The sequence below is a fragment of the Mastigoproctus giganteus genome, chromosome 6 (assembly GCF_048544385.1).
Source record: "Mastigoproctus giganteus isolate SK-2022 chromosome 6, ASM4854438v1, whole genome shotgun sequence".
Classification (NCBI taxonomy): domain Eukaryota; kingdom Metazoa; phylum Arthropoda; class Arachnida; order Uropygi; family Thelyphonidae; genus Mastigoproctus; species Mastigoproctus giganteus.
The window spans coordinates 78,856,388-78,883,573 of NC_143580.1; the positions used below are offsets into that span (position 1 = coordinate 78,856,388).

Here is a 27,186-nt window from a genome sequence, read left to right on the forward strand (position 1 = left end):
GAGAGTAGAAGTGTGTGCTGTAGGCCTAACGACTGAGTACAATGAACAACTGTACAGAGAAATAGTGGGCAAGTAAATCAGATTCTTTTAATGGTGGATTTTAACTTCCCAGATATTGACTGGAACTTGTGGGTTGGTCATTTGCACACTAGCAAGACTTCTGTGGATTTATTGGATGATTGTTTTCTACAGCAGCAGCAGCATGTTTGAACCAGAGAGAGTAATACTCTTGATCTAATTATCAGCAGTGATTGCTCATGCATTAAGATTCTGCAGATAAAGGAACCATTATCTGGTAGTGATCAGTGTGTGTGTGTGTGTGTGTGTGTGTGTGTGTGTGTGTGTGTGTGTGTGTGTGCGCGCGCGCGCGCGCGCGCGTGCGCAATGTGGAATTTACTAAAAAAAGATGTAACTACCATCAGGAGTAATGGGAAGAGTTTTTGCTTTCGTAAAGATTACAGTGGTCTCAGATGGTTTTTAAATTCTATACAGTGGGACCAATTGATGATGTTACCAACAGCAAATTCTGAATGGGAAACATTTCAAGGAGGTAATCTTGGAAGCTGCTAGGCTTTTTATTCCAACTAAGAGATATCAAGGTTTAGGCCTCAATGGATGTCAGATGCTAAATGAGACTTGTTGCAAAGAAGAAAAATGTGTGGGATGTATATGAACTATCAGGTGGTAGATATAAATTGGTCTGTAAGTCACAAAGGAGGTTAGACAGGCAAAGACAGATTACTAGAAATCTGTGGCAAAGGAAAACAGCAAAGAGTTCTTTATTTAATTTAAATTCTAGAAGGAAGGGATGCAGATTGATCCACTTGATATCGATGGTTCAACTGAATGAGTATTTCGCATCTACATTCACACATGAGGAGATATTCAGGGAGGGAAATGACAGAAGTTTATCAAACCCTGGGAGGGAGCAAAATGATTTTGTAATAATTGAGACAAAGTGGAGGAGAAGTTGTTGAAGTTAAACATAAGAAAAGCACCTGTGGTGGATAGGATCTATCCAGTTATATTAAAGGAGGCAGCAAAGGAAGTAAGCAAACCCTTATCTATGATTGAGAGCTTCCTTGGACTTATGGGAAATCCCCATGGACTGGAGATGTGCAAATGTGACCCCAATTCACAAAGGGGGATCAAAGGGTGACACAAGTAATTACAGACTTGTTAGTTTAACTTCTCGTCCGGGGAAATTAATGGAAGCACCGGTCATCTAGACAAAACATGGGTTTGTTAAGGGGAAGTGTTGTCTGACCAATCTGATTGGGTACTATGTGATCACAAAGGAACTGGAATGAAAAAATTATTTTGATATCATATACTTGGATTTCAGGAAATCTTTTGATAGTGTTGCACATAAAGACTACTGTGAAAATTGGGGCATTAAGGTCTAGTTACTAGAAGGGATGAAGTGGGAGAAGACAGTGGTATTCAATTTACACTGCTCTTCTTGGACTAATGCTGTTAATGGAGTCCCCAGAGTTCGGTGTTGGGCCCCATTGTTGTTTTGTTTATATATCAATGATATTGATGAATGTATATCAGGCTTAACGTTGAAGTTTGCAGATGATACTAAGGTTGGCAGGGTTGTTAATGAAAGTAATGGCAGTGTGCTACTGCAACAGGATCTAGATCATTTGGGCAGATGCACTGAGAAAGGGCCACTGAAGTTTAATATTGACAAATGCAAAGTACTGCATATGGGTAGAAGTAATTTCAGAGAAATGTACCAACTGTGTGGTACTACACTTGGGTTGTACAAAATGAAAAAGACCTGGCAGTAATTGTGCAGTAAGATATGAAGTTTTCTGAGCAGTGCAGACAGTTTGCAGGAGTAGGTCAGGGTGTGTTGTCAATGATATACAGGATGTTTTCTAGCAGGGATAAGGAAGTGATTATCTCCTTGTACAAGGCAGTAGTTAGGCTACACCTTGAGTACTGTATACAGGTCTGGAGGCCTCATTTTAAGAATGATGTAGAACTGCTGGAACGGGTACAGAGAAGGTTAATGAGTTTGGTGAATGGAACAAAGGGTTATTCTTTCGAAGAAAGTCTCTCTTAGAAACAGTGTAGAATGTTGTAAATTATTTGTGTGGTATGTATTTGCTGTTTGCTATGAAATTTATTATTTAATTAAAATTATTTGAATGTGCCATTGTTGTTATTGGTTACAATGTTACCTTCCATTTGTGAAAATAACAGCTGTATAGTGTTGTTGGACGTTACTGTTAACTAATCTTTAATATTAATGCTAAAATAGCAAAGTTATGTACAGAAATATCCATTCCCATTTCATTTATTTTTTTATATTTTATTTCCTGACAGTGAATTTATTATTGTGCATTTTCCCCTCTCTGTTTTAAAACTGAAATCCCTCCTAGATCTCCTTGTCCCGATGGACATCTGTTTTAGAGCCACATTGGGAAAATTTGTAAAATGCCTGAGAGGTAATTAGCTAATCTCTGAGATAATCGAAGACCTGTATATTTGTAGACAAGGCTGTCCCATCACCAAGGCAAACTGTTCTGCCTTCGAATGCTCATGGTCCAGCATGCGACTTCCACCTTAAGAACTGGGTAAAGTCTTGATACCTCATCTTTTGTCTAACTGCAGCTGTATTCAGCACACAGAGCACTGAAACTCTGACTTTATGCCAGTTATATGGTTTGAAGTATAATTGCAGTCTTGTCTAGATGATCCTGCTATGCTTTTTTAACCACTGACTTCATTATTTTCTCCACAACAGAAGTTTAAACTAACAGGACTGTAATTACATGTCACCCTTTGATTCCCCTTTGTGAATTGGAAATACATTTGCACATCTCCAATCCATGGAGACTTTCCCTGTATCCAAGGATGCTCTCATAATTATGGCTAAGGGATTACTTACTTCCTTTGCTGCCTCCTTTAGATTCCGTCAACTGGATAGATCCTGTCCACCTTGGGTGCCTTATGTTTAACTTCAACAATTTCTCTCCCTCTTTGCCCTCTGATATTACAAAATCATTTTAGCTCCCCATCAGTTTGATAAATTTCTGGGCTCCACTTCCCTACAGAATTCCTTATGTGAATATAGATGCAAAATACTCATTCAGTTTGTTAGCTATCTGAGCAGGATCATCACCAGTTAAACTGCCAATATCAAGTGGACCAATCTGATTCATCCCCTTATAGAGTTTATGTAAGTAAGGAACTCTTTGCTGTTTTTCTTTGTATCCTTTGCCAAAGATTTCTCATAATTTGCCTTTGTCTTCCTTATGTCCTTTGTAACTTGATTACAGACCAGCTTATATCTACCATAGGCTTCTGTGTCACCTGCTAATTTATATGTATCCCATGCATTTTCTTCTCTGCTATGAGTCTCATTAGTTCATCTGACATCCTTTTTTTTTTTTTTTTTTTAATGAAAACCCCAAACACGAAAGGTATCAAAACCTATAGTACTTAGTACCGTGCATGGGTTGAAGGAGAAGTATGTGGGGGGGATGCCGGAAACTTTGCTCTAGAGACTAAACATGGGTTTCACCACTTCAAGCCTCCAATAAGCAAAGTGGTGGTATTTCACCGGTTGATGAAAGCCATCTACCACCTGCCTAACCCCTGAACAGTATTTCTTATTTGGTATGAAAATCGTAGAAGTTTCCAAGATTAATTCCTTGAATGCTTTCCATTTAGAATTTGCTGTTAGTAATATTATCAGTTAGTCTCACTCCATAGAATTTAAAAACAGTCTGAAAAGACTATAGTCACCTTTACAAAGGCAAAAACATTTCCCTTTACCCCTGATGGTAGTTACATTTTTAAGTAAATCCTACATCTATATACCGTGATCACTGCCATCTAGTGGTTCCTTTATCTGCAGATTCTTAATGCATGAATAATCATTGCTGATAATCAGATCAAGTATTACTCCTTCTTGTTGCCTCTTGTCCACACAAATCTTGTTAATGTGCCAGTTGACAAACCCACAAGTTACAGTTAATATCTGGGAAGTTAAAATCCCCCATTATAAAACCTTTAGATTTACTGACTCACTCTATTTCTCTGTACAGTTGTTTGTTGTACTCATCAGAGTTGTTAAGTCTATAACACACTGTTATTCTCATTTTTGGTTTCACAGTTGTTATGTAATACCAAACTGACTCATTGTCCATCCATGTCAACTGGATGCACTACTTTAGTTTTTACATGTTTCTTAGTAACAGCATAACCCCTCCTACCTTTCTATACTGTCTATCCTTTCTGTACACTTTATACTCCCAAATTCCAATTCTGCATTACTTATATCTGTATGACACCAAGTCTCTAATATCCCAACAATATCTGTGTTTGATATCTTGACCATCACCTCAAATTCATCAAATTATTAACTGAACTCCTAGCATTGGTGTACATGCAGGTATAAATGCCTACCTGTTTTTACTCTTTGTTACCATAACACAGCCTGACTTATTTACTTGTTCCATGATGACTCCCAGCAGCCCTTTAAATTCCCAGCACCTTGTTTTCCAGGCTGCTGCTGCTCATTCCAATAGAAGCAGTGCAAGAATCATTTTCACCTCTGCCAGTGGCTACTGCTAATCTGTGAATCCCCCAAGCTGGCAGTTTTCCAACCCACCTAACACTGCCTCAGTAGCATCAGCAAATATTCTTACATCCTTTCTATTTAAGTGTATCCCATCCCTGTAGAAGCAATCTCTCATTTGAAGAGATTGCTTCTACAGGCATAGAGCATAGACCGCACTGAGAAAAATTCTACCCCATGAGCTTTGCACTATCTCTCTAGGGCTGAATTGATTGAAAAGGCTCTCATCATATACTCCCTCCTATTGTGTCTGGGCAGAATTGCAGATGCTCAAATTTAACCCTACTCATGACTTTTTTTTTTTCCAGCATTGACCTGTACTTGTTAAGTAAGTATGCAGATCTCCTACTCTTAATGTCATTAGTGTCAACATCGACAACATCCTTACCTTTTGTGCCCTTAAAAGATATCTGCTGTACTATGTCATCTATTTTTGCTACTTCTTGCACAACATATTTACTGTCACTAACAATATCCATCTTAGTAGGCACACCTAGCAATTTTGTGTAGTAGCTATATGGTGCAGGGAAACCCAGTGCTTGTGCTTGCGCTATAACAGCCAAATAAAATAAAAATAATAAATAAATAATAGTAATAAAAACACATATTTGCTTCCTCCTATTCCATCTCTCCTTTTTGTGCAATATATTTCCCGTTTACTTGACAGTAGTGTCACCATCAATAACTAGCTCCTTTGGGTCAGCCCATTCTGCCTTGAAGATTGCTGTTGTATTGCTTGATGCACAAGAGCAAGCTCTGCCATTTCAAATGTATTATATCAAAATAATTTTTTTGTGTCTAGTTCCTTTGTGACCACATTATAGTATCCAATCAAATTGGTCAAACAGGATTTTCCCTTAACAAACCCATGCTGTGTCTGAAGTATAATTGCAGCCTTGTCTAGATGATCATGCAATGCTTCTTTTGCCATTGGCTCCATTATTTTCTCTGGAACAGAAGTTAAAATAAGAGGTCTGTAATTATTTGCAATTCACAAAAGGGGATCACCTGCTGATCCCCTTTCGTGAATTGTGGATATGTTTGAACATATCCAGTCTGTGGGATTGTCCCCTGAATCCAAGGATGCTCTCAAAATTATGGTTAAGGGTTTGCTTACCTACTTTGCTGCCTCCTTTAATAAAATTGGATAATCCCATCTTCCTCGGGTGCCTTTCTTAGGTTTAAATTCAACAATTACTCTTCCACTTTTCTCTCACTTATTACAAAATTGTTTAGCTCTCTGTTAGTTTGATAATCTTCTGTCATTCCCTTCCCTAATGAATTCCTCATGTGGGAATGCAGATGCAAAATACTCATTCAATTTCTCATCAACAGCTGAACAATCAATATCAAGTGAACCAATTTGAATCGCCACTTTACATAAATAAACAATTTTTTTTTTTTTTTTGTTTTTCTTTGATCCTTTGCCAAAGATTTCTTGTAATCTGCCTTCACTTGCCTAACCTCCTTTGTGACTTGATTACAGACTAGCTTATATCTACCATAGGCTTCTGTGTCACCTGATAAATTTATGTGCATCCCACGCATTTTTCTTCTCAACCATGAGTGTCATCAGTTCATTTGATATCTATTTTAGCCTATACCTTTTAAAAGTATTTCTTAGTTGGTATGAAAAGCCTAGTAGCATTCTACGATTAATTCCTTGAATTCTTTCCATTTAGAATTTGCTGATGGAGGCCTTGAGTTGTTCAAGAAAGCTCAGTGCTGATGGGATTCTTTCTCTTGTCCAGCTTATGCACCTGAGGGGCCATAAATTCAAATCGAGGAAACACACATCTATTCTACAACTGTAGAATAGATGTGTGGAAATTTGCCTTTAGCCAGCAGATGGTTGAATCCTGGTACAAACGTCCATCTGTCTTAGTTGATGGCTTAAATAAATTCAAGGCAGAACGAAAACTTTTGGAGCGAATGGATGGGTTAAATGAGGGTTTTTTTTTTTTTTTTTTTTTTTTTTTTTTTTTAACGGATTCTATATAAGCATCATATGCCTCTACTAATGCTGATGTCCTTTCTGTATATGTTGTACTCTCCATATTCAAGTTCTGCATTCCTTATATCTGAGTGGCACCTTGTTTCTGATATCCCATCTGTGTCTGCATTTGCTGTCTTGACCAGCAGTTCAAATTCATTAAATTTATTTACTATGCTCCTAGAATTGGTGTACATGGAAGTATACATGCACTTGCTCTTACTCTTAGTTACCCTAACACAGCCCACCCATCAGTCCTTGAAATCCCAGCACCTTGCTTTCAAGGCTGCTGCTCATTCTAATAGAAGCAGTACAAGAATCACTTTCACCTCTGCCTGTGGCTATTGTTAATCTATAAGTCTGTGTATTCCCCCTTCAATGCTCTTATCATATACTTCCTTCTATCGTGTCTCTAAGCAGAACTACAGACACTTTCAGACAAATTGTAAAGACATCAGAAGTGATTCTTAAATGCTTGTCAGAAAAGTTGGAGTAAGTGCACTTCATGCAATGTGGACTATTTTAAAAAGGACCATCAAAATATGGATGATTAATAAAGGTATATGTTGTGAAAAAAAAATTATCATTATTTTTATTGAACAGTCCTTGTATATAAAGTACATCAGTCTGTAGAAGTTAATAAAGTTTTAACACAGCCTCGCTTGTAGGCATTTTACCATTATGCAGGGTTGGGCAACCAAGGTTGCCCAACCCTGCATAATGGTAAAAATGTAATCTAAATTTGTTATCTATGTTAAAACTATTTTCCTCTCTACTTGTAACTTTGTTTTATTGTTGAAAACTAAATGTTTGTTTGTATATGTGTGGGTGCCCAGTCACAGAAAGGAATTTTTAGGTGTGTTCACAAATGTGTAAATTTCATCTTCATTTTGCTTGTCCAACTCAACTCCTAGCAGACAGTTTTTGGTAAAATTTTATATTTCAGTCTTTTAGAAACATTTGTCTCCATTCGCATGGTTTTTATTTATAAAATTCTTAAATTAAAATTATTAAATTAAACTCATTTTTAGTCATTTTTTTCTTCTGTATAATTTGAGTTATCTTGTATAAATAAAAGTACAGTAGACTCCAGATTTTCTGGGATAGATGGTAAAAAAAAAAAAAAAATTCCTGGATAATCGATTTTTCGGTTAATCCAAAAATACAGCAAGTCCCCAACATACGTAAGAGACGCATTCCAGGACTTCTTATGTAAGTTGAGTTTTACGTAACTTGGGAATGCCTAACAAAATATTGCTACTATATTAATGATATGATAAAAATTACAAAAACCACATAATATCCTCAGAAGAATTAAGAAAAATAGTTACTAATTTTTAATTAGTTCAATTAAAAACTTTGTGGGGACGGCGGTGAAATAGCCAAAGTGGCACATAAGGAAAAAAAAAACATAAAAGGAAGAAAAAATGCATGTTAGTACTGTAAAAACTGATGTTTCGTAGCCTTGGTTATTATAGTTGACTTCATTGGTGCCGATCCCTTCACTGCTTCTCATATTCTGTCTTTCTCCTTTATTATGTTCACCGTTTCTTCTGTGAACATAATGTTTCCACTGACAAATCTGAATTCTGCTCGATACTTGTTAATGTTTGGCCATTTTCATACATCCTTATTATTTTAATTTTCTGATCCAACTCTATCGCATTATTTTTCTTGATAGATTGACTAGTACTGCTGTCACTTATTCTCTTAGTCGGCACCATGATAACAGTCAAAATTAAATTTTCTGAAAAGAACTTCACAGGGTTAAGGCAAAAACTCATTATTATCACCCCACGCAAGCCCAGATTTTACTAAAGCACATTTCAGAAGATCACTACCATAAAACAAAAACAATTTGCGCTTTCCCAGTTACTGGGCTTTTCTGTTCGTGCATCTAATTATAAACAGGTAGTAAACTCTATCATATAGCATTTGTGATAATAATAATAGCTGGAATTCTGTGGGTGTTTAAGTTACAGTATTATAGTGAAATGTGTGTCCCCTTCACTGAAATCTTCAGTCATAAAAAAAAATATAAATAACATAACGTGAGTCTGAAGCTATGTAAGTCGGGGACTTACTGTATTGAAAAATGTTCAGCAACCGACGTAAAAAGTATGCCGATACGATGCTTCCCTTTATTTTTTATGATGTTGATTTTAAATCTAATAGCTTCCCTTTATTTTTTACAGTGTTGCACATGGTTTGGTCACCAACATCATAATGGTTCATTAGAGATTTAACGGATGCACCATTTTCAAACTTTTGAATAATTTCAAGTTTTTGTTTAACTGAAAGCGCAACTCTTTTGCGTTTACCCATCATTTTTGCGATTTCTAGACAAAAAAATATTTACTATTTAAAAAAAAAAATTCCCTGACATAAAATGAAACAAACTAAACATTTCTTCTCCCCTTTTTTTTTTTTTTTGAGCGGCGGTGTTGAAGATAGCGGGGGTTGCAAGCTAATAGGTACATTATCTCCCAATGACGACTTATAACGCTGCTTCTTGTTGCTTATTTACGACTTGCAAAACATTGTTTATACCTATTTTAGTTATTACTTGAATTTTATGATTTCTGGTTGTTTTTTTTTAATTTGGATTCTTGAAGTGTCCTGGTTAATCCGATCCCAATAAATCGGGAGTATGCTGTATATTTTGGATGTTTGGGCATTTTTCAGTATGAAAAAGATTAGCCTTAAATTTTGAATATATGTTCTGTTAGTCTCATGGAAGGTTTTAGGATCCATTCCAATTTGACAGTACAGGTACTCCCCGACTTACGTAAGGGTTGCATTCCGCAGAACTCTACGTAAGTCGGAATTTCCCTAAATGCTTATGCAGCACTCACAACTATGCTTGCTGAGTTTGATTGAAGCAAAAAAGAAATGTTCGATGAACATGTAAATAAATTATTTATTCGATTATTTTTTTATCTCGTGCGTAGGAAAAATTACAAAAGTGTGCAATTACAAAAATTATAAAGTTACAAAAAAAAAAGGGAGCACAGGCATAAGGTCAGCAAGCTTTACCTTTTGAGCATTGCTGCTAGAATCAGTCTACAGCTGATAAGTACGCCGCTGCACAAGTTAAGGGCTGTGAAAATTTAGAAGGGGTTTTTTGAATGCATCACAATTTCTCTGCAGCTGCAGAATCCGCACTGGCGACTTCACTGCATACTTTAACATTGTGGAAACCAGCGCGATGCTTGAACCTATAAAACCACCCGTTGCTTGCCACGCACTGGACTTTGGGTTTGCCCTACTTATCCTTAATATCTTCATCAATACTTGTTGCTTGAATGGCCATTAGACCCAGGGGCACTTGCTTGGGAATCTGATTTTCTATCCATATTATTAAAAGCTTTTCCATCTTCAATATAGCACCTGAACGCTGTCTTGTGATCACTATTGATCTAAATTGTTGCTCCTTTAACATGCTCTTTTATACATGCATTGTCCTTTAAAATAGTATTCACTGTTGAGGCAGCAAGACCTAATTCCAGTGAATAGATGACAAACTGTCCTGGTTTGTACTTCTTAATCATATTCATAATTTCTAAATCAATTTTTTTCCCTTAGCACTGCCACCACTTGCACTTTCCGTTGGTTGCTTTCCCTTCATCATTGTAATAAGTAAATAGAAACGAAGAGAAGATTCTGAAAATTTGTTTTTTTATAAGATTGAAGATTTCAGTGAAGAGGAACACATTTCACCATAATGATGTAAAAACCACACAATTCCAATTATCAGGATTATTGCAAATGCAATAAGATCACGTTGACTACCCATTTATAATAGATTGCACTAACAGAAAACCCAATAAACCGGAAAGTGCAATTTTTTTTTAATTGTTTTTGGGTCGTGACCTACAGAAATTTTCTTTAGAAAAATATCAACAAAGGCATTCAAAACTTTTTTTTTTTTTTATGTAAACCCCGAACAAGAGAGGTATTAGAACCTATAGTACTTAGTGCCGTGCTTGGGTTGGAGGTTGAGCAGATGAAAGAAGATATTTGTTGACATTGGACTTGAACTTCTGTAGACTGAATTTTCAGGAAATACATGTGAAGGAAGGTTGTTCCAGAAAACAGCAGTTGAATAAATAAACGAGGTAGATGAAAAGTTGGTTCTGTGAGTTTGAAGTTGGACAGTAAATGGATGTTGGCAGCACATGTTCGGACTGTTTTGAAAGAGAGAGCGGGAATTATAGAAGCCAATTCAGAAGAACAGTGCCCATGGAAATATCTGTAGAAGAGGCATGCAGCAGGAACAGTACATCTATGAGACAGTGAGTGGAGAGACTCTGTTAGAGATTAATCATTAATTAACCTAACTGTCCTCTTCTGAATGGAATCAAGAAGCCTGAGAGAGGTTTTGGGGGCACCACCCCAGAGGTGGGAACAATATTCCATGGTAGGGTGGATTTGCAATTTATACAGAGTGAGCAGCTGTTTGGAAGCAAAGTAACGCAGAGAGCGAAAGAGAAAACGACGTTTTTTAGATGCAGAGGAAGCAATATTTGTAATGTGCTTGTGCCAAGAGAGATTAAAGTCAGGTTAATCCCCAAAAGAGATATCATTTTGGCTAGAAATCTGAGTGTCACTAAAGATAAGCATAGGAGCAGAAGAATCCTTTTTTTCGAGATATAAGACAAGACTGAGTTTTAGAAGGGTTGAAATCAACTAAGTTGTCTTTGCCCCACTGGAGAATTACCTGAAGATCGGCATTTAACGAATTGGTAGCAGATTTTCGAGAAGTTGAAGCTGATTGGGCAGGGCAAGGTTTTTCAAAATGGAAAGGGGAATGCAATGTGCTATTATCAGCAAAACTATGGATAGGATTTTCAGTCAATGGAAGAAGGTCATTAATATACAAGAGGAAAAGAGTGGGGGGAAAGAACTGAACCTTGGGGGACACCGGCATTAGTGGGGAAGTTAGAAGACAGAGCCATCTACCATCACCCCCAGTGAGCGATCAGAGAGAAAACTGGATAACCAATTACTAAAAACAGTTGGCAAACCATAAGATGGAAGCTTGTTTAGAAGACCTTTATGCTAAACACGATCGAAAGCCTTTGAGATGTCAAGAGCAACTAGTTGTTTCACCGAACCTTTCCATTGAATTAGTCCATAAATGGGTAACATAAGCCAGAATATCACTAGTGGATCAACACTGAATCCATACTGGCAATCGTTGATCAGATGGAAGGTTTCTAGGTAGTTTAAGAGTTGGCAGTTAATTGATTTCTCCATTACTTTAGAAAGAGTAGAAGTAATTGGAATGGGACGATAATTGGATGGGAGGGATTGGATTTGTCACTCTTTTTAGGAACTGGCTGGATATGAGCAATTTCCAAGCAGAAGGAAAAACACCTTTGGAATAAAAAATAAAGTGAAGAAAGGCAGTAAAGAATAGGAGTAAGTTCAGGAGCACAGGTTTTGAGAACAAGTGGAGAAATACCATTGGGACCTGGAGCTTTCTTGGCATCAAGATTCATCAAAATCCTTTTGACGGAAGACCACAGGAGGCATTGAATGGAGCGTGTTGGGAATGGTGGGAGGTGTTTTACCAAGATCATTAATACATGAGTTGGAAGAAAAATGGGATGCTAGCAGGTCAGCTTTATCCTTGGCTGAAGTGACAACAGAACCATTTGGTTTGGACAGAGGGGGGGGAGCAGAGATGGGCAAAAGTTGCGGCCAATAGCTTTGGAAAGAGACCAGAATGCTTGGCTACCATTCAAAATTGATTCTTGTAATGGAACATATGATGAAAGTGTAGTGCTCCATTATAAAAACGACCTTTTAGAGAGATAAATAGCTTAATTATATAGTGAAAATTTAAACTTCCGAAGTCTTGGAACAAATTAAAAAAAAACAAAAAAAAAAAAACACATTGGTTTCAGATTGCGATATTTTCACAATACCTCCATTTGTTCCTGTGGAATGCAAAATACATTTCCACAATTTTTTTAAGTTTGCACCGGCCAGCAAAAACTTGTGTAAAGTTGAATTTATAGAAGTAGTCTTATGGAAGTCAGGTAGTGCCTATACATTTTCCTCCTCTTGGTTTAACCACTACACCATCTGTTTCCAATGGTGTTATATGAGGTTAGGAAAATTGTTGAGTTCAATGGCAACCATTGAACTCGACCCCTAAGAAGTGCTGCAAGTATGGCATCTTTTAACTCCAAATGTGACTAATGACAAAGTGAGAACTTCTGTCACTGTTTGAGCTTTATATGATGGAAGTCAAATCAATATACCAGATTTTCAGTGTTTCATAGGTCCTTTAGAAGCTTTTAAGATCAGTTATAATTCCATAAACCTCTAGGTTTCTATAAGTAGACTCTCCATTCCTTTTTTTTACAATCTTTTGCATCCCATGTGGTTATTTATAATGAAATCTGGATTAAGAACCACAGTCTGTGTAACTCTTAAAGCTTATATCTGTCATAGGCTTCTGTGTCACCTGATAATTTATATGCATCCCATACATTTTTCTTCTCTGCTACGAGCCTCATTAATTCAACGACATCCATTTAGTCCTTGAACCATGAACAGTATTTCTTAGTTGGAATAAAAAGCGTAGTAGCCTCCAAGATGCAAGTCCCTGAAGGCTTCACATTTAGAATTCACCATTGGTAACATCAGTTGATCCCACTGTATAGAATTTAAAAACTGTCTGAGACCCCTGTAGTCACTTTTATGAAAGCAAAAGCCCTTACCTTTAGTCTTGATGACAGTTACATCTTTAAGTAATTCTCATATTAGTACATTGTGTTGATCACTGTCACCCAGTGGTTCCTTTATCTACAAATTCTTAATGCATGATTAATCACTACTGATAATCAGATCAAGAGTATTACTGCCTCTGGTTTGCCCCTCGAACATACTGCTGTAGAAAACAGTCATCCAATAAATCCAAAGAAGTCTTGCTAGTGTGCAAGTAACCAACCCACAATTCGTCAATATCTGGAAAGTTAAAATCACTCATTATAAGACATTCTGATTTACTGACCCACTCTATTTCTCTTCACAATTTTTCATTAGGCCTATAACGCACACGCACGCAAACACACACAGACATACACACCTACTCTCATTTTTCCTTTCCCATTGCTTATATCATGCCAAACAGACTCAACATTGCATTGTCCACCAACTGGATGCCCCACGGGCTCACATCTGGTGAGAATGGGCTTGGCACACCCAGCATCCTGAGCTGGATATCATCATTCTTCTCTTCCTGGTGATTCCCTTCTACTTCTCTCTCTCTCTCTCTCTCAGGGTAACTAGGGAATTTATTTTTTTGGCTGGTGTAGCATAAGTCTCAGGCTTCCTTGCACCACATAGCTAATAAAAATAATGAAAAAATAATTTCCTTAGATTTTGTTTCTTAACTAACAGCATAACCCCTCCTCCCTTCCTGTCCTGTCTATCCTTTCTGTACACATTGTACACCACAAATTCCAATTCTGCACTGCTTATATCAGTGTGGCACCACATCTCTGATATCCCAATAATATCCACTTTTGATGTCTTGACTATCACTTCAAACTCATCAAATGTATTAACTATATGCCTAGCATTGGTGTACATTCGAGTATACATGCACCTGTTTCTACTCTTAGTTACCCTAACACAGCCCATATATTTATTTGTTCCACTATGACTCCCAACAGTCCTGGAAATCTCCATTGCCTTTCTTTCCATGCTGCTGCTCATTCTAATAGAAGCAGTGCAAGAATCACTTTTGCCTTGGCTTGCAGCCATTGTTAACCTTTTATGTGTATCCCACCAAGCTAGCAGTTTTCCGACCCATCTAACACTGCCTCGATAGCATCAGCAAATATTCTTGCAGCCTTTCTATTTAAGTGTAACCCATCCCCGTAGAAGCAGTTTCTCCTGTCAACAAGCACAGACCAAGCTGAAACAATTCTACCCCTTTGAACCTTGCACAATCTCTCCAGGGCTGAATTGATCAACAAGGCTCTCATCATATACTCCCTCCTATTGTGTCTGGGCAGAATTGCAGACACTTTCGCATTCAACCCTAACTCACGACTTTTTTTTCAACATTGACGCATAATTTTTGAGTAAATCTGCAGATCTCTTACTCTTAATGTCATTATTTCCAATGTGTACAACAATATCTTTTTTGCCATTAAAAGATATCTGCTCTAAAACATCAACTTTTGCCCCTGGCAGACATACCCTGGTCCTGTTCCACCCATCCTTTTTGCATAGTGTATTCCCCATCTCCCTGACAATAGTCACGAACAATACTAGTTCCTGTGGGACCAGTGCATTCTGCCCTGGAGATTGTCTCTTTGTTGCCTGTTGCAAAGGAGTGAGCTCTGCCATTAGAGCTGGGCAGATGAGAGCTTGATGGGCCCCTCATTAATTTCTTCGAGACTACACCTCAAGCTCTCATAGACGCCCATCAGAACGCTGAGTTGGTGCCTAATTTCTTCAAGACTCTAGGCATCTAGCACACACAAAGACATCCTCCTTGACTAGATCATGTCCTGATTTTGAAATTTCAGTAGAAATTTCATATTTTGCACATTTTTTGAGACTGTTGCGGTGGAGAATCTCCCCCTTTGTTTCTACCCCAAATCACAGCACTCTCGCTAGTCTGATCTTTGCTTCGCAGCTCTAGTCGGGGTCATGATTTCCCTTTAAATACAGTTTAATTAACAGTGACATTTAATAAGATTAAATATTTTTGATTTATTGATAATACTATACTAAGCTAACAGATTCCTAATACAGTGCTTTGTGTTACGTTATCTAGTTATGTGTTACACTATTTCTTATCGATTACAATATGGCGGCTAGTTCAACAATATTGGCACCAACACCAGGGGTAAAACTTCCAAAAATCACTAGTTAAATTCAAAATAAGAAGCTAATGAACACTACTAAACCTATTTAATTAATATCTTTGTAAAACAATGTAGTATGTCAACATGAATTGTTGAGGAGGCTTCCATCCTGCAGTGGGTCGATAATGGCTGCACTTTACCTTTATGGTAAAATTATCAAAAATACTTATCCCTTTACAGCAGCCAAAAATCCACTCTGTTCTTTTCTGCGACCAGAGCACCCTCAATTCTTGTTATTATTATTTTACTTATTATTGTTATTACTTTTTTTTTTTTTTTTTTGTAAGCTGTGTTGGTGTTTAAAAAAATGCTGAGTTATGTGTTGGATTTTAAAGAATTCTGGGTTGGGAAGTGCTGGATTTTACAAAATATTAGCACGGGGATATATTGAGTTGGCTTTGCATTAGCAACATCCTGTTCTGTAAGAATGGACTAGTCTGTGTTGCTGTTGAAGGCTGAAAGTCAAGAATTGCTGATATAAGATTGTAGTTTGCACATGAGAGGATCACTTTTTGAGTGTCTGCGTGGAAGAATAGTTCAGCATCAAGATCTTTTGAACTTGGAATGATTGTGGGGACAAGATATGCAGGTGCCAGTATCCCAACAACAGCCAACTTTTTTTTTTTTTTTTTTTTATGAGAATCCCAAACACGAGAGGTATTATAACCTATAGTACTTAGTACCGTGCTTGGGTTGGAGGTTGAGAAGACGAAAGAAGATATTTCTTGATATTGGACTTGAACTTCTGTAGATTGTAATTTTCAGGAAATACATATGAAGGAAGGTTGTTCCAGAAAACGGCAGTTGAATGAATAAATGAGGAAGATGAAAAGTTGGTTCTGTGGGTTTGAAGTTGGACAGTAAATGGATGTTGGCTGGTGGCGGCACGTGTTCGGACTGTTTTGAAAGAGACAGCGGGAATTATAGAAGCCAATTCAGAAGAACAGTGCCCATGGAAGTATCTGTAGAAGAGGCATGCAGCAGAAACAGTGCATCTATGAGAAAGCGAGTGGAGAGACTCTGTTAGAGATGAATCATTAATTAACCTAACTGCCCTCTTCTGAATGGAATCTAGAAGCCTGAGAGAGGTTTTGGGGGCACCACCCCAGATGTGGGAACAATATTCCATGGCAGGGCGGATTTGCGATTTATACAGAGTGAGCAGCTGTTTGGGAGAAAAGTAACGCCGAGAGCGAAAGAGAAAACCAAGTTTTTTAGATGCAGAGGAAGCAATATTTGTAATGTGCTTGTGCCAAGAGAGATTAGAAGTCAGGGTAATCCCCAAAAGAGATATATCATTTTGCCTAGAAATCGGAGTGTCACTAAAGATAAGCATAGGAGCAGAAGAATCCTTTTTGCGAGATATAAGACAAGATTGAGTTTTAGAAGGGTTGAAATCAACTAAGTTGTCTTTGCCCCACTGGAGAATTACCTGAAGATCGGCATTTAAGGAATTGGCAGCAGATTTTCGAGAACTTGAAGCTGATTGAGCTGGACAAGGTTTCTCAAAATGGAAAGTTGAATGCAATGTGCTATCATCAGCAAAACTATGGATAGGATTTCCAGTCAATGGAAGAAGATCATTGATATACAAGAGGAAAAGAGTGGGGGAAAGAACTGAACCTTGGGGGACACCAGCATTAGTGGAGAAGTTAGAAGACAGAGAGCCATCTACCATCACCTTCAGTGAGCGATCAGAGAGAAAACTGGATAACCAATTACTAAAAACAGTTGGCAAACCATAAGATGGAAGCTTGTTTAGAAGACCTTTATGCCAAACACGATCAAAAGCCTTTGAGATGTCAAGAGCAACTACTTGTGTTTCACCGAACCTTTCCATTGAATTAGTCCATAAATGGGTAACATAAGCCAGAATATCACCAGTGGATCGACACTGACGGAATCCATACTGGCGATCGTTGATCAGACGGAAGGTTTCTAGGTAGTTTAAGAGTTGGCGGTTAATTGATTTCTCCATTACTTTAGAAAGAGTAGAAGTAATTGCAATGGGACGATAATTGGATGGGAGGGATTTGTCACCCTTTTTAGGAACTGGCTGGATATGAGCAAATTTCCAAGCAGAAGGAAAAACACCTTTGGAATAAGAAAGTGAAAAAAGGCGACAAAGAATAGGAGTAAGTTCAGGAGCACAGGTTTTGAGAACAAGTGGAGAAATACCATCAGGACCTGGAGCTTTCTTAGCATCAAGATTCATCAAAATCCTTCTGATATCCTTTTGATGGAAGACCACAGGAGGCATTGAATGGAGCGTGTTAGGAATGGTGGGAGGTGTTTTACCAAGATCATTAATACATGAGCACGAAGAAAAATGGGATGCTAGCAGGTCAGCTTTATCCTTGGCTGAAGTGACAACAGAACCATCTGGTCTGGACAGAGGTGGGAGCAGAGATGGGCAAAAGTTGCGGCCAATAGCTTTGGCAAGAGACCAGAATGCTCGGCTACCATTAGGGCAAGAAGCAAGTTTTCTACTCTTAGCCTGTTCAAACTCTAGTTTGGACTCATTAATAACTGCTTTACAATTGTTGCGAGCTTTGGTGTAGGCAGAAAATGAAACTGAAGAATTAGAAACAAGCCAATTACGATATGCAACGTTCTTCTCTTGGACAGCCTTAGCACATTTATTGGAAAACCAAGGTTTAGATAAAGGACGAGATTTTAAAGTGGAGTGTGGGATAAAGGATTCCATTCCTGCAAGAATAATTTCACTGACACGATCTGAGCAAACGTTGACATCAGAAGTTTTGAAACAGTAATCAGACCAAGGAAAAGAAGAAAGGAAGTCTCCCAGGTCATCCCATTTTGCATTCTTGTAATGCCAAACAGTACGAGGTTGGGAATAGCCATGAGATAAAGGTTCCATTGGAAAAGAGACAATCACCAAGTTGTGATCTGAAGTGCCTAAAGGACCTCTCACTTGAACCTTGTACTTAGAAGGGTTGTTTGTGAGAAAAAGATCAAGCATATTGGCTGTATGATTAGGATTGTCCGGTATTCTTGTAGGTAAATGAACAATCTGTGCTAGGTCATTAGTAATTGCAAAAGCCTCAGCACCTCGACCTGCTGGGTCGGTGTGACTAGAAAACGGAAGCCAGCTGGAGTTGTGAACGTTAAAATCACCAAGGAAAATTACCTCACTGTTAGGAAAGTTGGACTGGAGAAAGTCAAGTTGCAAAGAGAGGAAGTCAAAGAGCTCCAAGTGATTAGTGGAGTTGGGAGAATGGTAGAGACAACAGATGAATTTTACACAATGAGGTAGAGAGAGTTTAAGCCAGAGAAGATCAAAGAGAGGAGATTCCAAATTGCCAAGTCTCTGACAGGGAATATCAGAACGGACATATGCACAAGTACCACCTTTGAGGCAAAAGGAATCATACAGCAAATAATTTGGACATCTGAGATGAGCAGTAGTTGAATCAACTGATAACTGAGATTCAGTCAGAAAAAGCACATGGGGTTTGGAAGACTGCAAGTGGAAATGGACATCGTTGAGATTAGAATTGAGACCACGTATATTTGTGAAATGAATTAGGAAGTCCTTGGGAGGTTTAGATCTTTTCGCAGATAAGCTTGCTCTATTATTTTGACAATTCATGGTGTATTCAATAGTAAGAAAAAGTGGGTGGGACATGCTGTATGAAGTAATGAAATTTTTGGATATGGCATACATGTGGTAAGAATATACCCAGATCCTTGACATAACGTGGCCTCGACAATGCTCTCCGCATACACACTACTCGGACTCCCTCCAGTCACTATCTGGCAGAGTAGAGGTAGCAAGATTATACACTAGCTGATCCGGAAGCTTCCTAGAGAGTTACCAATAGGTTCAGTCCGGTGTACTAACTAGCGGCCGGCCTGCGAACACCGTTTTAGAGCTGTACCCTCGAAATGTAAGGAATATTGGATCTCGCCACGACATTCATCATAACCTCAAAAATCATCAATCATACTGCATGATGGAAGAGATAGGGAAGGGTTGGCCAGAACTTAGCTCTAGAGACTAAACATGGGTTCCACCACTTCAAGCCTCCAATAAGCAAAGTGGTGGTATTTCACCGGTTGATGAGAGTCATCTACCACCTAGTACTGCCTGGTAACATAGAGGGGCGGCGTTCCTCCATGTGGTGTGGGCGCCACACCTCGACCCCTGCTTACGTTGGTTCACACCTGGGTGGTCACCCACCATGTACTTGTGCATGAAGGTTATACCCAGGATTACTAACAGTCCCACCATCGTGAAGGTGCAAGCAGAGGATTTGGCTGTCATAGACCGTCCGGACTTCGCCGAAATTGGGTCCACTTTGATTTGAGTGTCACCCGAATATCAGTTCCATCAGCGTTTTAGACTCCCAGGTAGCAAGAACAGCTTGTCTGGCATATCTGAGAGAATGTCTGTGACAACCTCAAGGACCAACTTGATTAAGTGCTATCATTCTATGGTGTCACAAGCTCAACATCAGTTAAACAACCAGCCAAAGGTCAAAAATGAGGCACCCATGTGTGGTCAATACCCATGGTGAGCAGTGCTGCCGTATCCGAGTGGTCAGGCACGAGGATACATAAGTACCCGTACTTTGAGTGACCAGGGTTCAAGCCCATGACTGATAAATACGTTGCTGTTTCTTGTATTCTTTCAATTTTGTGAACTCCTTACTGTGTGGTCGTCCCAGAATATAAACAAAATTTATTGTGTTTTGTCTTGCAACATAGCAGCGATGCAGCAGGCCCCAGATTAACCACCTAGCACAACCTAGAAATAGTAGTGCTAATATCCACATGCACTAGTACTGGAATTAGCTTGTATAGGCTATGGCAGTTGATGGCTTTCATGTATACCCATGCACACTATGAGACACAAGAAAGTGTGCCTTGCATGGACCACAACCATGTGAAAAATCTGTCACCTGGTTTGATGAATCTAGTCCTGTTTCCAACTCTATCATGCTAATGAGCCTATCCACATTTGGAGAAAGTAGCATGAGGCCATGGCATCCCAATACGCTATTGATATTTGGCAGGCTGGAGGTGGTGGTGTTATGGTTTGGGGACTGCTTTTGTAGTGTACCTTGGGTCCTCTAATAATTGTTAATCAGTAGTTTTGATGGGAATGCCTACCTTTCTGTCGTTACTAACCAAGTACATACTCTTCATGATGACAGTGTGTCATGCTGGTAGGTTGCTAACTTGGCTTCAGGATCATGACAGTGAATTCTCTGTCCTATCAAAATTTGTTGTGGATAACACTAGCTTTTCTTACATTTAGAGACTTCCTGCTATTGTTTTGTTTTATATTTATATAATAAATATAAAATTATTTAAATATAAATATTTAGTATATGAATATTTTTGGCCTAAGAAAATATCAGTTCATTTAATATTTTTATTAGAGGTTGTGGTCCAGAAAAAGACCATGTACATCTTCAGCTACATCATCTACCTCCTGAACAGTTAGCAACTAGACTTCCTGGAATCTCAGAAACAGCAATGATATTTTCTGGTGTTGATGTAACACGTGAGCCAATTCCTGTGTTACCTACTGTCCACTATAATATGGGAGGTATCCCTACAAATTTCAGGGGACAGGTAATTAGAACTTATTGAAATTTATGTTAAGGTTTTTACATTTGTATAATTAATGTATTTATTCCTATGCAAAAATTTAAGTGTTAATTAATTATTCAAGCCATGAAAAATTGCATATGATTGTATGGAGGTATTATTTTTCCCACTGCATTCTATTTTATGACTGCCTGAATATCATTCACAAAAGCCAAAGAATGACTAGAGTCCACTTTGAAGTAATGTTGCATCATAGGTAATGTGATAGTGCTTATCTCTAAGAACATGGTAGTGCATGGTTATAGAAACTTAAAATTGTAATTGCTGGCCAACTATTTTGGGCAAAATTCATGTAGCTTTCTTTTAAATTATAGGCCTCGATAATTTATATCCAGTTATGTGTGCTGCAGATTACTGTAGTCATGGGCGTGTTATAGTATACATATTAGCATTAGTAGATGCATATGATGCAAGAAAGCAAGCTTATGCAGCATCAACCAAAAAAAAAAAAAAAACCTTCCACTTCACCCCTCCATTTGTTCGAAATACCTATCCAGCTGAGCCTTAAATTTATTTAGGCTATCAACTTCCACAACAAGGGATGGAAGTCTGTTCCACCAACCAACTACCCGCTGGCTAAAGGCAAATTTCCGCACATCTATCCTACATCTGTCTTTCCTCAATTTGAATTTATGCCCTCTCAGGTGATTATTCTGAGCAAGAGGCAGTATCCCATCAGCATTGAACATGTTCAAACCATTCAGGGCTTTGTACACCTCTATCAGATCACCTCACCGGTGCCTAGTCTCCAGACACTAAGAAACTCCTCAAAGAATGTTTCAAAAACATTTTTCGAGAAGTTTCTTTATTTGAGACCCATTCAAAATTCCTTCTTTCAGTTTTGCATCTGTTAAATTGGGAAACACTTCCTTTAGATAGAATCCATTTTCTTCTTTACCCATAGCCTTAATAAAATTCTTCATTAATCCAAGCTTTATATGCCAAGGTGGTAGAAGAACTTTTTTTTTTTTTTTTAATTCAACCAGTGCAACGTATTTCATATTACATCTCCCTGGCAAAGTTTTCCCCCTTTTCTCACTGCTGCATAATGCTTTTCTGTTGCACAGCTGCCCCATGGGTACTCATCCATTCGCTATACAATAGTTTGGTGCATGACATTTTGTTTGGTATACAACAGTTTAGTGCATTGCAGATTGGTATATGCAATGATTTGGTGAAAGCCAATGGTGGCTAGAACAATTCAATGAGTATGACAGTTTTGTGTAGGTGCAACAGTTTGGTTTATCACACAGATCAGAAATTAACAAAATCAATTAAGTAAAATGTTTAGGAAACAAGAAAAGAAAGAATAATATTATATAACAATGTATTTTGTATAAAAATTTTTATGAAATCTCTCTACAGATAAATGAGTAATAGTGGAACAAGTAAATACATGGACTGTTAAGGTAACTAAGAGTAGAAACACAGGTGCATGTATACTTGCATGTACACCAATGCTAGGAGTATAGTTAATAAATTTGATGAGCTTGAGCTAGTCAAGACATCAAAGGCAGATATTGTTGGGATATCAAAGACATGGTGTTACATAGACATAAGCAGTGCAGAACTGGAATTTGGGGAGTACAATGTGTACAGAAAGGATAGATAGGACAGAAAGGGAGGGGTTATGGATAGTTAAACACATAAAATCTAAGGAAGTGCATCCAATTGATGTTGGTGGACAATGCAATATTGAGTGTTTGTTTGGTGTGACATAAGAACTGGGAAAGGAAAAATGAGAATAGGTGTGTGTTATAGGCCAAATGAATCTGATGAGTGTAATTAGAAATTGTACAGAGAAATAGTGGGCCAGTAAATCAGCGTGTCTTATAATGGAGAATTTTAATTTCCCAGAGATTGACTGGAATTTGTGGGTTGGTCACTCACACACTAGCAAGGCTTTTGTGGATTTATTGGATGATTGTTTTCTACAGCAGTATGTTTGGGAGGCAACTAGAGGGAGTAATACTCTTGATCTGATTATCAGTAGTGATTCTTTATGCATCAAGAGTCTGCAGATAAAGGAACCACTAGGTGGCAGTAATCAGTGTGCTGAAGTGGGATTTACTCAAAGAAGTAACTACCATGAAGGGTAAAGGGAAGGGTTTTTGCTTTCGTAAAGGTGGCAAGGGTGGTCAGAGGGTGGTATTTAAATTCTATATGGAGGAACCAACTGATGATGTTACCAAAAGCAAATTCAAAATGGGAAACATTCAAAGAATTAATCTTGGAAGCTACTAGGCTTTTCATACCAACAAAGAAATACTGTTCAAGATTTAGGCCAAAATGGATGTTAGACGAACTAATTAGACATGTGACAGAGAAGAAAAATGCATGGGATACATATAAATTAACATGTGACACAAGCCTATGATAGATATAAGCTGGTTACAAAGGAAGTTAGGTAGGCGAAGGCAGATTACTAGAAATCTTTGGCAAAGGATGCAAAGAAAAACAGCAAAGAGTTCTTTACTTATGTAAACTCTAGAAGGAAGGGGATGAATCAGATTGGTCCACTTGATATCAATGGTTCAATTGTTGATGATCCTGCTCAGGTAGCTAACGAACTAAATGAATATGTTGCATCTGCATTTGCACATGAGGAGTTATTCAGGGAGGGGAATGCCAGAAGTGTATTCAACTCTGGCAGTAAGCTAGATAATCTTGTAATAACTGAGAGTAAAGTGGAGAAGAAATTGTTGAAGATAAACATAAGAAAGGCACCTGGGGTGGACGGAATCTATCCAGTTATATTAAAGGAGGCGGCAAAGGAAGTAAGCAAACCCTTAGCCATAATTATGAGAGCTTCTCTGGACTCAGAAGAGGTACCCATGGACTGGAGATGTGCAAAAGTGACTCCAATCCACAAAGGAGGATCAAAGAGAGACGCAGGTAATTACAGACATGTTAGTTTAACTTCTGTTCCAGGGAAATTAATGGAGGCACTTGTTAAAGAAACATTGCAGGATCATCTAGACAAGACATCAGTTATAGGTCGGACACAGCATGGGTTTGTTAAGGGGAAGTCTTGTTTGACTAATTTGATTGGATACTATGAGTAAGTCACAAAGCAACTGGATGCAAAGAATAACTTTGATATCATATTTGGATCTTAGAAAGGACTTTGATACTGTTGCACATGGAAGACTGCTGCACAAATTGGAGCAGTGTGGCATTGGAAGCAAATTGCTGCTATGGATAAAGGGATGTTTGAGTGGGAGAAGACAGTTGTAATCAATGGACACTGCTGTTCGTGGACTAATGTTATTAGTGGAGTCCCTCAGGGTTCAGTGTTGGGTCCATTGTTGTTTTCTGTATTTATAAATGATATTGATGATGGTAAAAAAAAAAAGTAAAGTGCAGCCATTATCAACCCACTGCAGGATGGAATCCTCCTCAACAATTCATGCTGAGGGAAATGGACCATAATCTGCCACGCTGGTCCAGTGCAGGTTGCCAGATCGACTGTATTCTGCAGTCAGGGGCTTGAACCCCGGTCTACTCAAAGAGCGTGTGCTACTGCACTCCTGCTCCTGCCCACTCGGCTACGGGGTATATCAGGCTTAATGTCAAAGTTTGCAGATGATACAAAGGTTCGCAGGGTTGTTAATGACACTAATGACAGTACGCTTGCTGCTGATGCTGCAACAGGATCTAGAAAAGTTGAGCAGATGGGCTGAGAGGTGGCAAATGAAGTTTAACATTGACAAATGTAAAGTACTACATATGGGAAGCAGTAACCCCAGAGTAACATATCAACTGCGTGGTACTAAACTGACAGTGGTAGAGAATGAAAGGGACCTGGGGGTAATTGTGCAGGCAGATATGAAGTTTTCTGAGCAGTGCAGACGGTCTCTAAGAGTAGCTCATGGAGTCTTGTCAGTGATATACAGAAATGTTTCTAGCAGGGATAAGGAGTGCCAATCCCCTTGTATAAGGCAATTGTCAGGCCACACCTTGAGTACTGTATACAGGTCTGGAGGCCTCAATTTAAAAAGGATGTGGAACTGTTGGAACGAGTACAGAGAAGGGCAACGAGATTAGTGAACAGAACAAAGGGTTGCTCTTACAAAGAAAGGCTTAAGTTTTGCAAATTACAGTGTCTGGAGACTTGGCACCTGCGAGGTGATCTGATTGAGGCATATAAAGCCTTGAATGGTTTGAGCATGCTCATTGCTGATGGGATTCTTCTTCTTGCTCAGAATAATTGCCTGAGAGGGCATAAATTCAAATTGAGGAAAGACGGTTGTAGGATAGATGTGCGGAAGTTTGCCTTTAGCCAGCGGGTGTTTGATTGCTGGAACAAACTTCCATCTGTCGTAGAAGTTGATAGCTTAAATAGATTCAAGGCAGAACTTGACAAACATTTGGAGCGAGTGGATGGACGAAATAATTTTTTTGGCTGATGCTATATAAGCTTGCTTTCTTGCATCATGTGCCCATGCTAATCCAATTACTTTAAGATCCAGTCATTCCAAGCAAAGACAGGTTGATCCCCAGTTCATTTGGAAGACCACATACCTTTGCCCTCATGAGTAGCACAGTAAGTAGGATCACATCCTCCCCACACTGGGTGGAATAGACCAGAGTTCTAGTCCTGTTGATGAGAAGTGGAATTTTTATGGGCCTTTTTCACAATGTGGTTGAGTTAGTTGGTCTCATGCAAGGGTAGCATGGTTTTTTCCTCCTGGACCTTTGAGTTTTTTGTCCATCAGTGATGCTCCTAAAATCCTACAACAACTGCATACCTTTTACAGAAACACAAACAGCCTTCCATAACAAAATATTTTAAACATGTTGGGAAATTTTCAGTCTGTAATTGCAAGTCAATATTTTTTTATACTGTAATTTTAGTTTCAGCTTCAGGTAATTTCTACTGTAACCTAGAACAAAGGAGTTATAGTATTCACCATATAGTGCAAGGAAACCACAGGCTTTTTCCTGCACCAGCAAAAAAAAAAACCCAACCAAGTAGATAAGAAAATACAAATTATATGCTTTCCTCCCTGCAGAGGTATCCAGTTGACACTTGAATTTACTCAAACTGTCAGCTTCAACTACCTGCAAGGGTGAATTACTCCAGCTATCAAAGACTTGCTGGCTAAAACTTCCTACAACCTAATCTAAACGTCAAGCCCTGTAATTTGAATTTATGACCCTTGTTTTTAACAGTGAGAATTCCACCTTCATTCATCTTACTAATCCCTCTCAGCGAATTATAAACTTCAATCGAGTCACCTCTGAGTTGCCTAGTTGCCAAGCTCTGTAGCCCACATAATTAGTCTTTCCTCATATGGTCATTCTTCTGTTGATCTCACCATTCAAGTTGCCTGTCTTTGGACAGGAAACCACAGGCTTTTTCCTGCACCAGCAAAAAAAAAACCCAACCAAGTAGATAAGAAAATACAAATTATATGCTTTCCTCCCTGCAGAGGTATCCAGTTGACACTTGAATTTACTCAAACTGTCAGCCTCAACTACCTGCAAGGGTGAATTACTCCAGCTATCAAAGACTTGCTGGCTAAAACTTCCTACAACCTAATCTAAACCTCAAGCCCTGTAATTTGAATTTATGACCCTTGTTTTTAGCAGTGAGAATTCCACCTTCATTCATCTTACTAATCCCTCTCAGCGAATTATAAACTTCAATCGAGTCACCTCTGAGTTGCCTAGTTGCCAAGCTCTGTAGCCCACATAATTAGTCTTTCCTCATATGGTCATTCTTCTGTTGATCTCACCATTCAAGTTGCCTGTCTTTGGACAGGAAACCACAGGCTTTTTCCTGCACCAGCAAAAAAAAAACCCAACCAAGTAGATAAGAAAATACAAATTATATGCTTTCCTCCCTGCAGAGGTATCCAGTTGACACTTGAATTTACTCAAACTGTCAGCCTCAACTACCTGCAAGGGTGAATTACTCCAGCTATCAAAGACTTGCTGGCTAAAAGAAAACTTCCTACAACCTAATCTAAACCTCAAGCCCTGTAATTTGAATTTATGACCCTTGTTTTTAGCAGTGAGAATTCCACCTTCATTCATCTTACTAATCCCTCTCA

At 38.5% G+C, this 27,186-nt stretch overlaps 1 protein-coding gene across 1 annotated transcript in view; it reads left to right on the top strand.

Moving 5' to 3' along the window:
- The window catches only part of SdhA (succinate dehydrogenase, subunit A (flavoprotein)), a 221,429-nt gene that overhangs the window by 116,060 nt on the left and 78,183 nt on the right, over positions 1–27,186 (top strand). The window contains exon 10 of the mRNA XM_090376065.1: positions 20,896–21,091. Coding sequence (XP_090232191.1) covers positions 20,896–21,091 — 196 coding nt within the window. The remainder of the gene's footprint in view (positions 1–20,895; positions 21,092–27,186) is intronic.